This window comes from Grampus griseus (assembly GCF_964374135.1).
Source record: "Grampus griseus genome assembly, chromosome: 17".
NCBI lineage: Eukaryota > Metazoa > Chordata > Mammalia > Artiodactyla > Delphinidae > Grampus > Grampus griseus.
In genome coordinates this window covers 18,342,522-18,356,869 of record NC_139011.1, presented here as the reverse complement: position 1 = coordinate 18,356,869, position 14,348 = coordinate 18,342,522, and the positions used below count along the sequence as shown (strand labels likewise).

At 40.3% G+C, this 14,348-nt stretch overlaps 1 protein-coding gene across 3 annotated transcripts in view; it reads right to left on the bottom strand.

Annotated features, from left to right (window-relative positions):
• Positions 1 to 9,232: 9,232 nt before the first annotated feature.
• The window catches only part of MRPL13 (mitochondrial ribosomal protein L13), a gene marked incomplete at both ends in the record, with an annotated part of 35,405 nt that continues 30,289 nt past the window's right edge, over positions 9,233 to 14,348 (bottom strand). For all 3 annotated transcript variants that reach the window (XM_082674761.1, XM_082674763.1, XM_082674762.1), the window contains one exon: positions 9,233 to 9,504. In XM_082674761.1, the coding sequence (XP_082530887.1) occupies positions 9,483 to 9,504 (22 nt within the window). The remainder of the gene's footprint in view (positions 9,505 to 14,348) is intronic.

The window sequence follows — 14,348 nt, the reverse complement described above, 5'->3', positions numbered from 1 at the left end:
AGTCCTGGTTATTCTGTACTCTCTAGAATAACTCTATCCTTAACAAAAATTAACTACACGAATATACTTGCAACAGTTTTACGTTATTTATCAGACTGAATAATTTGATTAGAAATTCGGCTGACACGAGATGCTTAAATCTAATTGATAAATGAAAAAAGCAAGTTGCAGAACAATATGTACAATATTTATCTATTATTCTGTTCATCTATATTGAAAAATTGGGATGAATAAACTCCAGACACTTAACCAGGCTTACTTCCTGGTTATGGGATTGTGCAAAGTGTTCATTTCACTTAACTGTTCATGTTTAACATTTCTGTATTGTTTGAAAAATATTTTGCAACAAGCGTGTGCTCTCAGAAATTTTACAGGAAAATCACAGGAGATTTCAGAGCAAAATTCTACTTTACAAAAATAACCTATTACCTTTTTAATAGTCTCATCCTAATGAATGATGTGAATGAATGAAGAAATATGAGTCACTGATGTTTGGGAAAGTGGAGGCAGGGCTACTTTTAAAAGCAGAATAAAAGAGGCAGTAGGAGGGCTGGGATAATTTGCTTGTTTTGGTAGCATATCTAAATGCACAAATGTTAGTAATGATTTACTTTTTTCTCTGTATCTTGCTAAGTAATAAAAAAACATACACTGGCATAAATAACCATATTTCATTGTTTGTTTCTAGAATGTTTAATTGCATTTTATCTCATTGATTAAAAACATTACCATGACCAACGTAGTGAAAATCAACTTTTCTAACCTAACTTAAAAGAAGTTTTATAATGGAATCCAAAGAAGTAAAAATATCTTTTCCTCAGCTCTAAAATGAATTTTGTATGGTAACAAAACAAAACTGAGTCAGACAGAAAAGATATGTATAATTACCGGAGACATTTCATCTCCATTTTTCCCTGTCCTGTCATCTGGCCCACATTCAGTGACTCCTGATAAAACCGTATCCCTGTTATGCCCTAAAACTCATGTCACAAAATCGTTAACCAGCTGGGCTTTCCCTCTGAGAAATCACTGTTATTTGAATGTGCTCAGTTATTGAATAGATGTATTGAAGAGGATTTGGTTATTAGAAAATTCATGTGCTTGCACTTTACCTGTCCTTTCTCATGTATATGGTTATATTATGCTTCTGAGCTGACAAGTTTGCAGGCTGAAAGGATCAAACTTCACAAATAGAGTTCTTTTTACAAACATTCCAGTTATCAGATTTGGACACCACAAGTAGAAGCCTTGCTAACTAAATCTCCACTGTTACTGGCCACCTGCTCTTGTTCTTGGAGTGTTGCCAACAAGTTCTATCTCTGATTCCACTCTCAAGTGTGAGCATGTTTTATCAAATCGGGAGCAAGCCACAACTTGAAGGACCACAGGCCACAGAAAAGCTAGAAAAATGGATACAATTCAAAAGCTGATTGTACAGGTAGCAATAACAGTCTGTCTAGAGCATTGGGAAAGTTTACTTTTCTTCTCCTGAAATATCTACAGTCCACATGTGGAGTGCTTTCTGAAGGAACTGGGTCTATACCTGCATGGCTAAAGACAGCTTTGAAGAATGGAGAGTAATTAAAAAGACTACGAACCCGGTCACGCATCTACCCAGCAGCCTGGCAGTGTGCGAATGTCCTGATGGTTTCTGCTGTCAGATTTCTAGACAGCTGAACAACGACATTTGTGGTCACCAGAAAGATTATGGCTTGGACACCATTTCTGAACCCTAACATTTACTTGTTTTTTTGTTTTTTTTGAATTTTTGTGCCTATCAAAGCAGGCACTGACTGCAGCAATATCAGGTGTGTTTGGAATCAATCACTTGCTTTGTCACTCATTAGGGACCTATATTAGCTTGGAGTTGTTGACCATACATTCTTCCCTTAACTGATTAAAGACTGGCCTTCTCATCTCCCTAAATCTGGTATCACTAAAGAGACACTCTGTACGGTCAGGCAACTCAAGGTGACTGTTCTCTTGCTCTCTGTACGTCCCCTGATCGACCGGTGCCTGCTTCACCCACACCCCACTCACATGACTGACCTTCCTACATGCTTGCCCCAGGCCCCAGCTAGTGATTGTTCTTATCCAGGGGGTGGTGAGGGGCGTGCCCCTCTGCAAATTTCCCCGGTAACCGATGAGCCAACCTGAGGTCAATTCCCCCTGTAACTGGCAATCTCCACGTTCCCCCTGGGAGTGAAAACTGCGCCCTGTCCTGCCCGTGGTCTGCTGCACATGGTGGGGTGTTGCTCCAGGACCTTGCTTCAGAGAGGTAGGTTCCCCCATCCATTAAACCACTGATGTCTCTGTCGCTGACTCTGGGCTCTTCTGTCTTGAAGCTGGGTGAGTAGAGGCCTTGCAGGCCTGCAGGGTGCAGCCCAACACCAGTGCCAGATAATTCATATTGGTTGCTGTGTTAGAGACAGGCTAGCTTCAACTAAAATTATATTCTCTTCTTCTTGAGCACAAATTATTTTCTCATTTCCAGACTCCCTCAGTATGGCCACGTGACGTGTTCTCAACCTATGAAATACGTTTGTGGCTTCCGAGTCAAGGGAGTTAAGAAGTATGTGTGTGTTGTCTACCTGTTTCTTTCCCATTTACCACCTGAATGCAGGGGACTCCAAGGTCTTCTAGGAGGCTGGAGTTATAAGACGGAGGGTGTTTGGGTTCCAGAACTGACTTGGTGGGAGGCCATGCTAACTTCTTGCTGTTCCTGGAATATGCCAGGTAATGTCCTATCACATCTTGCCATTCCCACTGCCTGGAACGCTCTTCCTCCAGATATAACCTCATGGATCACTCCCTCTCCATGGAAGCTGTCCAGGTGTCCCACAGGTTTAACTCAATTCTGACACTAGCATCAGAATTGGACTAGCGTCAGATGCCACAGGTTAAGGGCTCAGTCCCACAAGAAGGCCCTCATTTCAGATGACAGTCACAGGGCCAAGTTATCACCTGTGCTTCTGACTGACTGCTATAAATCAGAGGTTTTCATGATCCCCTCCTTGGGTTCGATTACTTTGCAAGAGCGGCTCACAGAACTCAGTAAACTTCAGTTTACTTACTTGATTATTGGTTTATTACAAAGAATATGAAAGGATACGAATCAACAGCCAGGTGAAGAGATACAGAGGGCGAGGCCTGAGCAAAGGAGCCTCTGTCCCCATGGAGTTTGGGGCTCAGCACGTTGACATGTGGATGTGTTTTGGTTCCCCAGCCTGGAAGCTCTCAGAAACCTGACCTTTGGGTTTTTATGGAGGCTTCATTACATAGGCATGACTGAGTAAATCATTGGCTGTCGTTGATTATTTCAAACTCCATCTCCTCTCCCCTCCCTGTCATCCTTAGATGTGGTCCAAAAGCACCTCATTAACATAATAAACGACAACTTTATGGCTCTCATCACTTAGGAAATGCCGAGGATTTTAAGAGCTCTGTGCCAGAAAGAGGGACGAAGACCAAGTATCTATCTATATATAGATATATATCAGGTATATATATATATATATATACACATCAAGTATATATATACATCAAGTATATATATATCAGGTATATATATCAAATATATATATATCAAGTATATGTATATATACATCAAGTATAAATATATATATCAAATATATATACATATCAAGTATATATATTCAATATATGTATATATCAAGTATATATATCAAATATATAGAGAGTATATATATATCATATTTTTTTTTATTATAAATCACAATGGGACACCATGATAGCAGGAAACTTTTATTCACGTATGCATCTCAAACACCTAGAACAGTTTCTGGAGCATAAATATTGGTTGAGTGACTGTGCCACAGAGCAGCTGATTCCTTGTTAATATAGACTAGAGAGCTGGCTAATGAATCACTGCTTCCATGGTTTAGACTTCCAGATTAGATTTTCTGAAGGACACACATACGCATATTTCTCCATGATTTATTGGCTCTGCGTATCCACCGTGCCGGTAACAGTGCATAATAATAAAGTAACTGATAATATTTTTCTAACAACTTATAAAAATATTTTATTTGCACTTTGTGAATTTGCCAAAAAGTAAAAGAAGGATAGGCTTTATGCTCAGAATTTCCTCTAAATATTAAAAACCCTAATATGTATAAAATAGATAATAAGAACCTGCTGTAAAAAAAGTAAATAAAATTCAACAAAAGTAAAATAAAAACCCTTTTTAGTTTCACGATTGGTAAAGAAGATGCCAGATGGCATCATCATTTTAAAGTGTTGATTCTCGATGGTTTAATACAGGTTGACGAGTTGGAGCTCCATAACCCCAACAGATAAAGCACAGAGGTGTGCCACGAGCAACAGATGCTCTTCTGACAGCCACTGTTTGCAAGACTTTAATAGGTATTAACTTTGGAATTGAAAAGTGAAGGCAGTGAAAGCAAAGTCAAGACTTGAAATAAAGACTTTGTTGAAAATCGAAGAGCTTCTCATGGACCAAATGGCACGGGCAAAAATGTGTGTCTCCTTCAGTGGTCCTGTTTATGCCATCTTCATGTGGAAAATGTATCCTAAACCTTCCTGGCAGCCACAGCCTAATAAAAGTTGGCGTCAGGTGGAGTGACTGGCCGTTTTACTGGTAGCTGATCTCAGGTTAACATTCATCTAAGGTGAAGCCCTGAGCAGCAGTGATGCTGCAAAACTACTCAACTCTCTTATTTTAAGTTTTTGCGGAGAGACGGGGTTGGGGGGGAGGGAGAGAGGCTATTTCTCTGCAAGAACCTATATTTAAGTTGATATGGAGTCTTAATGTCTGTCTTGGAAAGATCATACCTTCTTAAATAGGGTTCTATCCAATTCAAACTTAGCATTGTAGAGATAGGCAGCAAAATCCCTCCTGGGGCTTTTAGGCTTTGCAGACTCAGAACTTGCTACCGGTCTATGGGAGAATTTTCAGCCAGGAGACACCTGGACATTTAATGTTGTTCTTGGCCGACTGTGGTACTAAACCCCTTTTCCAGGAGAAGGTAGGAAAACAAATCATGCAGCATAGAAAAAAGATGGAGCACAGGCATAGTGACGGTGCCTGGATCTAGCAAGGAGGGAATTAGCAAGAAAGGAGAGGAAGGGACTCTAGTAAGAATCTGATAACTGCAATTTACATGCATTTTTTTAAAAAAACTTCCTTCGTTTGGGTTACACCTGACAAGTAAAACGAAATTCTGCTCTTCAGTCACTTTTAAAGATGGCAGCATTACTTCATCACTACGGCCCTAGCCTCTGGGCCAGCTTGTGGCCCAGTTTATCTAAACAAAGAGACATTATTTATCAATCTCAGTGCCCATAGTTCTTAGTATTCGTTTTGTAAATTTAGAGTAAGAAGTAGGATGAGAAAAGAAAGGATTGCATTCCGGGTAAAGGATGGCTTTAAAGACCTGCTTTAGAAGTTAGCTCTAACTTGGCCCACCTGCTAGGTCCTAATGGAACCCTGGGGATACCCCAGGCCTGGAGATGAGGGCAGGCTGTGGCAATGACGTCACTAGTAGGTGGGCCCTACTCCAACCCAGACGTGATAAAGGGATGGCAGCAGACTTTTGTACAGTATATCCTAGGTGGTGACTTCTGCTGGGGTTGAGCCAGTGTGACCTCGTAGGACCCTGGATGAAGAGTCCGCCTGATGGAAGAATGAGCTAAACCAGGATTTACAGTGAGTACACCTGTCTGTCCTATAATGCGGCATATGCATTCCTAAAAAATAATCCCTGCGTGATGGATTATGGGTTTATGGGAAAAATGGAGTTGAGGCAGAAAAGCTCAAACCTTATACCGTCTTGTAAGTGATACAAGGAAACTATCACAGTTTTAAATATCACAAGTTCCTAATAAGGAAACATTGTATTAAATATAGTATGCTATTGTGACAAGACATGAAGTTTGCTCGGCAGAGGTGTTGATGGTGAAGAGTTGTGGTTTTTGAACCATGGAGAATAGCTGGGAGGAAGGTTATATTTTTTTAAATGAAACAGGAAATCAGAGGTAGATGGCTGTGGCTTATTGTTGCTTTTTGTTCCGCTGAATGGGCTTAAGACAGAAAGGGGACCTGGAAAATGGCAATTCAGAAACTTGATAGGGGACTAAAGCGTCATAGAAGGGCCCACCCTCCTCTACCCCAAACCCTGTGTATGGTGAGTTGGATCCAGGGAGCCCCAGGTGGACCCTCCCCAACTGAGCCTGTTCCTCCTATTCCTCATTGGCCTGAATATGTTTTTTATCTCTCCTTCAGGAGAGAAAATATTGGGTTGCTGTTTTAAAGAAACAATAGTTCTTTTATTGTTTTGTTAATTGACCCCTCTCAAAAGGAAGCTATTTGTGGGAACCCAAATGAGATCAGATGACACAAAGTGCTCTCCTGCTGCAGGAGGTTTGCAGTTATCCTTACCGACTGCAAATGAGTGCTTTTCGGTTTTCAGTGCCCCAGGAAGCAGGTGATTATTGGGAGGTTAAGATTAAGCTCTTTTCTTTTTTTTTTTTAGTGTTGTTTCTGTATTCATTAATGTGATTACTTTATGCGCCGCCCCCCCGCCCCCCCCCGCCGGCTACTGCAAAATCACATTTTCTATGTTTCAAAACTCTGCAATATTTAAGGCTTTTCCTTTGCTATTAGAATCAGGACACTTATGTTTTACTGAGGAGACAAAGCAGGCAATGCATGTAGGTAAAATGGAGAGACAGGTGTTGTGTATTATTCTTTCACAGGTCATTATGCTCAACTGGATGGTGTTTTTCTCATTTACCTGGTGTTAATAGCATAACACATAGCACCTGGTGAAAAACTGCATCTGGACAAATATAACTCTGGTTTTAGTGACTTTATTCCTTATCTGTGCTAATTTGCACGTTACAGGCACACATTGCAACAGAATATATATATATATATATATATCAGCTTTCTTTTCCTTCCCATGTGATGTTGGAATAACTAGGGTTTCCTTCTTTTTCTGTAAGTATTCGTATTTTTTAAAGTTCTCTTCTGTTTCTTCTGTTCATTCTACTTTAATTGGAGCTACACTTCTAGCTGTTCAGCTTGTCTTCCCCGCCTCAAGTTCCTGGGTCCTAAACAGCGAGTTTTTTGTTTGTTTGTTTGTTTTTTGCGGTACGCGGGCCTCTCACTGTTGGGGCCCCTCCCGTTGCGGAGAACAGGCTCCGGACGCGCAGGCTCAGCGGCCATGGCTCACGGGATCTTCTCGGACCGGGGCACGAATCCGTGTCCCCTGCATCGGCAGGCGGACTCTCAACCACTGCGCCACCAGGGAAGCCCGCGAGTTTTGATTTTTATTTGGCTATTGTGTTTGTGTTCTCCTAGGAAACGCACAGATCTGGCTGTTAAACTCTCAAGCAATGGCAAATGGGCAGGATTGGGAAGTCTGATAGCTTCTGCTTCTCAAGGCCACTTGGTGCAAAAGCCTCTTTGCTCTGGTTCTCTCCGAATGCAAAATGGAGCTAACTCCCAACAGCAGGAGGGGCCGTTCAGTCCAACAGTATAGCCCGTTTAGGTCTACTTGGGTCTGTAGTTCAGGCAACCCCTCCCCCTACAAAAGGACTCTCGCACAGCAAGTGAGAATGAGGGTTATGGTGATCAGTCTCAATATTCTTCCTGAATATTCAATACAGTCGTCCCTCAGTATGTACGGGGAAATGGTTCCCAGGACTTCCTGCAGATACCAAAATCCAAGGATGCTCAAGTCCCACCCATACAATGGTGTGATACAATAGGCCCCCTGAATCCGTGGGTTCTGCATCCATGACGTGGAGGGCTGACGGTATGATGACTGGGCTCAATATTATTATAAAGCATGTCGCTATGATCTCACCTTTTCAAATCCTGCAGCTGTGTTAGAAACAAGGGCTTCCTTCAGTGAGCCCTTCTCAATCAAGAAATATGTGCCAGGCATCGTTCTAGGTGCTTGGGATATACCAGACAAGAATTCCTCCCTACTAAAGCTGCTGCACTGGGAGCTGGGGGCTTATTTCACACTGGCTCACACCCAAGAGCACCACATCAAAAGGGATGGGGCTTCTTTTTGGTCCAATAGTTTAAACTGTAACTGCCACTTCCTTGAATGGTAGCTGTTGACCTGTACCGGGTCATGCTGGCTTTATTACAGAATTTGTGATACATAAATACTTTTTCTCGCCTAGTGGCGACTAAGTCCATGGACTTCTGAGGCAGACTGCCTGGATCCAAACCTGATTTTGCCACTTAGCAGTTCTGTGACCTTGGCCAAGTTACTTATTGCTGCCTCAGCGTGCCCAGTTTTAAATGGGGAGGTAACATTATGTACATTATAGGGTGATATAGAGATTAAATGAATTTTAATTTATATAAAGCAGTTGTGTTTGGCATATTATCAGGTGCTTACTATCAGTACTTTATATTTAATGTTTATACTGTTTTCCCCTAAATGTACTTATATCACAGCTCATACATAGTTTTATCAGCACGTCTGACACCCAGGTGCACTTATTTACAAATCTATCTACAGCTCCTTTCCGCCCTGCAATAGACACTCTGCTCTTTGGTGGGGCATGGAGGTGTTGGGGGAAGACATGTGTGATTTCTGTTTCCCCAACACCTGGCATATAGCAGGCACTTAGTACATGTTTGCTGCATGAACGGGAGAAGGGGTCAGAGACACTCCTTGATTGGCTAGGGCAAGAGAAGAAAACTACCGTAAAAATGCCCAAACGCAGTGTCTCAGCACTTTAATTCCCAGGGAGGAGATTTTGCTGGACACATTGATCCCGGCGGTCCAACCTCAGTGCCCAGCACAGAGGTGAATAGGAGCCAACAGGAGAGATATGGACACACAGTGCACGGGTCTGCAAACAGCATCACAGGTGGGGCAGTGAGATTTCTAGGGAGCAGATAGGCATTACTTTGTTATTTTGGTGTCATGGAAACCAAGAGGCTCTATGGGACACAGAAAAAAGTGAAGCAGTTTGAAAATACCTCAGGACAAACCTTACCCTACTGAGCTGGAGGGATGAACTCAGATGATGCGAGGTTAGATAAAATAGTCACTGAAAAGAAAAGTGAAGGTGGGCCTTGTTTTCCCAGGTGTCAAAAACAGGGAGCTGGAACGTGAGGAAATCTGCATGAATGGGCACTTGGCAATTTTAACTGCATTGCTACCTAGGGTTTGGTTTTTTTCATTAAGTGAGAAATTGAATAGTTAACCAAGTAAGCAGTTTTATTCTTATCATCATTATAACATTCAAATCAGATTACATAATAAAACAATTCTATAAAATAATGTATTTTATTGCAATTTCCTATTGAAGGAATATCCCTTCCTGACCTTTCCCCACAAACATTCAGCGCCCAAAACAGGTTTCTTGTCAAAAGGCAGCAATTGTTTCACCCTGCCCTGTAGGAAGGAGAAACTCATCAGGAAGAAGTTTCAATCACCGCACTGTTATTTTCTGAAATTTTCTTTCTCTTACAGCCGATAATCTTCAGGTCTGAAAGACAAAAATCAACATTTATTTTTTCACAAATCAGTTTCATTTTCTCCCGCATGATGCAAGAAGATTATTTTCCAATTTAAAATGAAAGTAACTGTTCATCAAGAAATATCTACAAATATCATATCTAAATTTTTGGTGAAAAACATTAAGGCCAAATCATCGCAAAGTAGAGAGTTAAGGGACAATTCTCAAGTTCTTTGCAGAGTATAAATATAGGCCCCCATGTGCCTATGCATGAATGTATGTAGTGACTTAAAAGCTTGAATTCAATTTCCCAAAAGCCCTTTTAATAGAAAGGATTATATATAAAGATATGGATTTGCCTAATAATGGCAAATTCTGAATGAGCAGTTTCCCTATTTGTATTATTTATCATATGCTAAATTTAATTTTCATTACAGGAGCATACAAAACACACGTATAAACACCAGCCCTTTGATATTTTAATTACACACACATTAATTATATACATATATGGTCTTTTAATTTACTATATACATATATAGTCTTTTCTTTGTTTATATATTTATAGGATTAATCACACCTGAAAGTTCCTTCCAGTAGTAAATTAAAACAAAGAACATTTTCAGAGAAATGTTAAATTTTAACAATGGAGAAAATGAGGAATAGGAAATTATGGAATGCGAAAACTGTTAGTGTCCTGTTATCTTTTACAGAGTAGTGTAATTGTAGGTATTGAGCTCCTACAGAATTTTCAGAAGGAATTTAGTGATTAGTAAACTAAATAGATATTTTTGAAACAGCTGTAAAAATATTCAACAGTTTGAATTCCTTTAAAAAAGGAAACAGGTGAACTCTGTTTGTCCTGAAACAACTTATCTCATTCCTTTCTACATTTAAATCATGTTTTTCTTAAAAAAAAAAAAAAAAAAAAAGAAGAAGACAAAGAGACCAGATAGCCCAGATAGGAAGACCAACAGTCTGGTAACTGAGTAAATGAACTATATTACAATTTAAAATTATTATTTAACTATGAGGAACACAGGCACTGATCTGGGAAACTAACCAAATATGCTTCACCATATCGTCATTCTGTAACAACAAGAAGAGAAACTGCAGCATTTTGTCACTGTTTCTGAAATCTCTTTTCAAATGTAAAAACTGAATCCAAAGTCTGGGAAATGACAGTTTGATACAATAGCTGGAAGGGGCTCCAAAGTGCACCCTTTGAATCTTGGGTATGTGACTCAATACAATCAAAGCTCCTAGTCAAGAGACACCAGTGCATTTTAAGAAACAATTTATTCTCTTGTCCAGCTGGTTCATATAATTACAAAAGGGTGGCGGTGATGCCACTGGAAAGAAATCTTCTAAGATTTCTAACAAGTAGCCCTAATGAGAAGTCTCTGCAATTCCACTCAATGAAATTACATGTGCTTAGTCACAGTCTGGTTGTTTCCACACCAAAAGTTAATTTATTAACAATGAGATGACGAAAGTACCCTTTAGTGGAATTTACAAGTAAAATAGGAAACATGTACGAAGGGTATAATCTGTCACGTAAATAATGTTGACAGTGACCTGAAGGCAATCGGGGGCTGATGAAGCCCAATTTTGTTTCAAGACATTTTGGAGGAAGTGAGGAGGATTAAGATGACGGCTCTGTAGGGCTGGGGCAGTGATGAGTAAGAAGAAAGGATGGGTTCAGGATTCAAGAAGCAGAAAATTAACTTGTCCAGAGCAGGGAGGGGAAGAGGGAAGAGACCAGGCGCATGACAGAGGAAGGAGCTACTGGAAAATGACAATTCAAGGATGACTGTTAATTTTCACCTTGAAGAACTCAGGAAATGGCAACACTATCTATTTGTTCAGGAGAGGGTATACAGGCAGGAGAACAGATTCTGAAGGGAAGGATTTTGTTTTGAATATGATGAAATCTGGCCATGGCAGGCAGCTAGTAAGTAGGATTTGGAGTTTAGGAGAAATGGGGCAAAGGGAAAGACATCTGAGAGTCTCTAACATAGATTCTTTCTTATCCCACTTCCATAGAGTGGAAGAACTTTCACTAGCTCTCCACTGCTTTGTCAAATTCAAACACAGAATTCAACACATAGCCCTCCAGGACATGGTCCCAGTTAACCTTTCTGAGTCATTCTTTCCACACCCTGTCCGTTCTGGTCCCATTATACTACTTGCTATTGCCCAGATAGAAACTTTCAGACCTCTGGACTTGGGTACTTGATATTTTCTGCACTTGGAGTATCTCCTATCTCTTCTCTGCCTGGTGGACTTGACTAATCCTTCAAAATCCACCCCCCAAGTCACATGTTCTGGGAAACCCTACACAACTCTTCCTTTCCTAACTTAGGCACGGCTCTTTTCCCTGAGATTGCCAGAGAACTTCATGCATACTTCTATTACGGTGTTTCTCAAATTACACTTGCCCTAAGTAAGTGAATAAGTGTTGTTATGTATGTAAATAACAGTGCTGTGTGCTTATTAGATGCCATGAAATATACTAACTACCTCACATGCACTGTTTCATTTTACCCTCCTAACTATATAGTGAGAAAGACACTGTTATCAACCCCATTTTACAGTTGACAAAACTGATGCTCAGAGGGGCTGAGTAACTTGTCTAAGGATACACAGCTAGGAAGTGGATGGTAGTGATCTAGTGCAGACCTTCTGACTCCAGTGTTTGCAAACACCATTTTATTCTACACAACTCCTATCCTTTGAAGGCACAGTCCCAATTTAATTGATCTTATACTACCAGCAATTAGCACAGTATCTTGCACGTAGTGGAGGCTTGTAAGATACTTGTAATTATAGTGACCGCCTTGAAAATGCCACTTTGTTTGCAGACTCATCCTTTCCGCTTTTGGAATCTTTTGCAGATGGTTAATTTGCTTCTGACGGGCGGAGGGGGAACAGTATCATAGCCAAGAGACTAGGTACATTGGATATTCGCAGAGCTAGAAATATCAACTCATGTGCGAGACAATCAAACATATTACATGGCTACAGGAGGTACCCCTGTGGGGAAAAGTGAGGTTTTTACACTAAATATGGTTCTATTTCTCTCTCCACCTACACAAATGAAAGCAGGTACACATACAACACATCTGTATTGCTTACTCCCACTAAAAGAAGGCAATCCAAGATAATATAAGAAAGGGGAGGGGAGGGCTATTTAGCTGAGTGGGTCTCAAACTTCAGTGGGCATACAAATTGCTTGGGCTCTTGTAAAAATGCAGATTTTGATTCAGTTAGTCTGTAGAGGGTCTCATGATTCTGCATTTCTAACAAACTCCCATGTGATGCAATGCTGGTCCGTGGACCGCACACTGACAAGCAAGGGTTCACCTCAGACCTCCGACAGAGCTGTTCATAAGACGGAGGGGGCGACTATTTGAAGATGCTGAAGAAGCAAAAGAAACGCTTTCAGTAGGAAGTTTCTAAAGCTGTGCTGTGCCTAATAGAAGGTAACACACTTCCTCGTTAGCTAGACATGGTTCTAATAGATATATAGTATCCTTCTGGCTCTTTACCCACCAGAGGACTTTATTAACAGGCAGTTTTATGCTTTTCTGATACAACAATAACTAATTGTAAATTATGATAACATCAACAGAGCCTGGGTACTAAAATTCCTTTAGCATCTATCATGAAAGAAAGATTAACTTGGACTTCCCTGGTGGTGCAGTGGATAAGACTCTGCGCTCCTAATGCAGGAGGCCCAGCTTCGATCCCTGGTCAGAGAACTAGATCCCACATGCGTACCGCAACTAAGAGTTTGCATGCCACAACTAAGGAGCCCGCCTGCCGCAACTAAGACCCGGAGCAACCAAATAAATAAATAAATATTAAAAAAAAAAAAAAGATTAACTGTATCTTTAGTAACTGAGCAAATGCCATTGTATTTAGGTTCTTAAAAAGTTGCTAGTCTATGTACAGCAACATTACATTAATCAGAATTGAATTCTCAGGGACTTCCCTGGCGGTCCAGTGGTTAAGACTCCGCGCTTCCAAGGCAGGGGGCACGGGTTCAGTCCCTGGTTGGGGAACTAAGATCCCACACGTGGCGTGGCCAAAAAAATTTTAAAAATTAAAAAATAGAAATAAAACGTCCTGGGGATGTAAGGTACAGCATGACGACTGTAGTTAACAACACTATATTGTATATCAAAAAAAAAAAGAAAGAAATACAAAAGGTCAGTCTGATTGAGTTTTAAGTCACTTCCACTGTAAGAATGGAACTATTTAGAATAAACCATTCCAGGAAATCTGGTCACATCACATACTGCTTGAACTAAAGATGTTAGCTGTACAGGTAATAGAGCAATGGTGCTGCTACACTCATTGCCCCAGACACTGTACCACTAGCCTGATCAGAAAAAGTTCAACAGTGATTTTTTAAAAACTAAACTCACTTCTAGGTACAATGGAATATTACTCAGCCATAAAAAGAATGAAATAATGCCATTTACAGCAACATGGATGGATCTGGAGATTATCATACTAACTGAAGTAAAGCAGACAGAGAAAGACAAATATCATATGATATCACTTATATGTGGAATCTAAAAAAATGATACAAATGAACTTATTTACAAAACAAATAGACTCACAGACATAGAAAACAAACTAATGGTTACCAAGGGTAAAGGTGGCGGGGGGGAGGGATAAATGAGGAGGTCAGGATTAACATATACACATTACTATATATAAAATAGATAATCAACAAGGACCTACTGTATATAGCATAGGGAACTCTATTTGTACTCTGTAATAACCAATATGGGAAAAGAATCTGAAAAAGAATAGATACATGTATAACTGAATCACTTTGCTGTACACCTGAAACTAACACA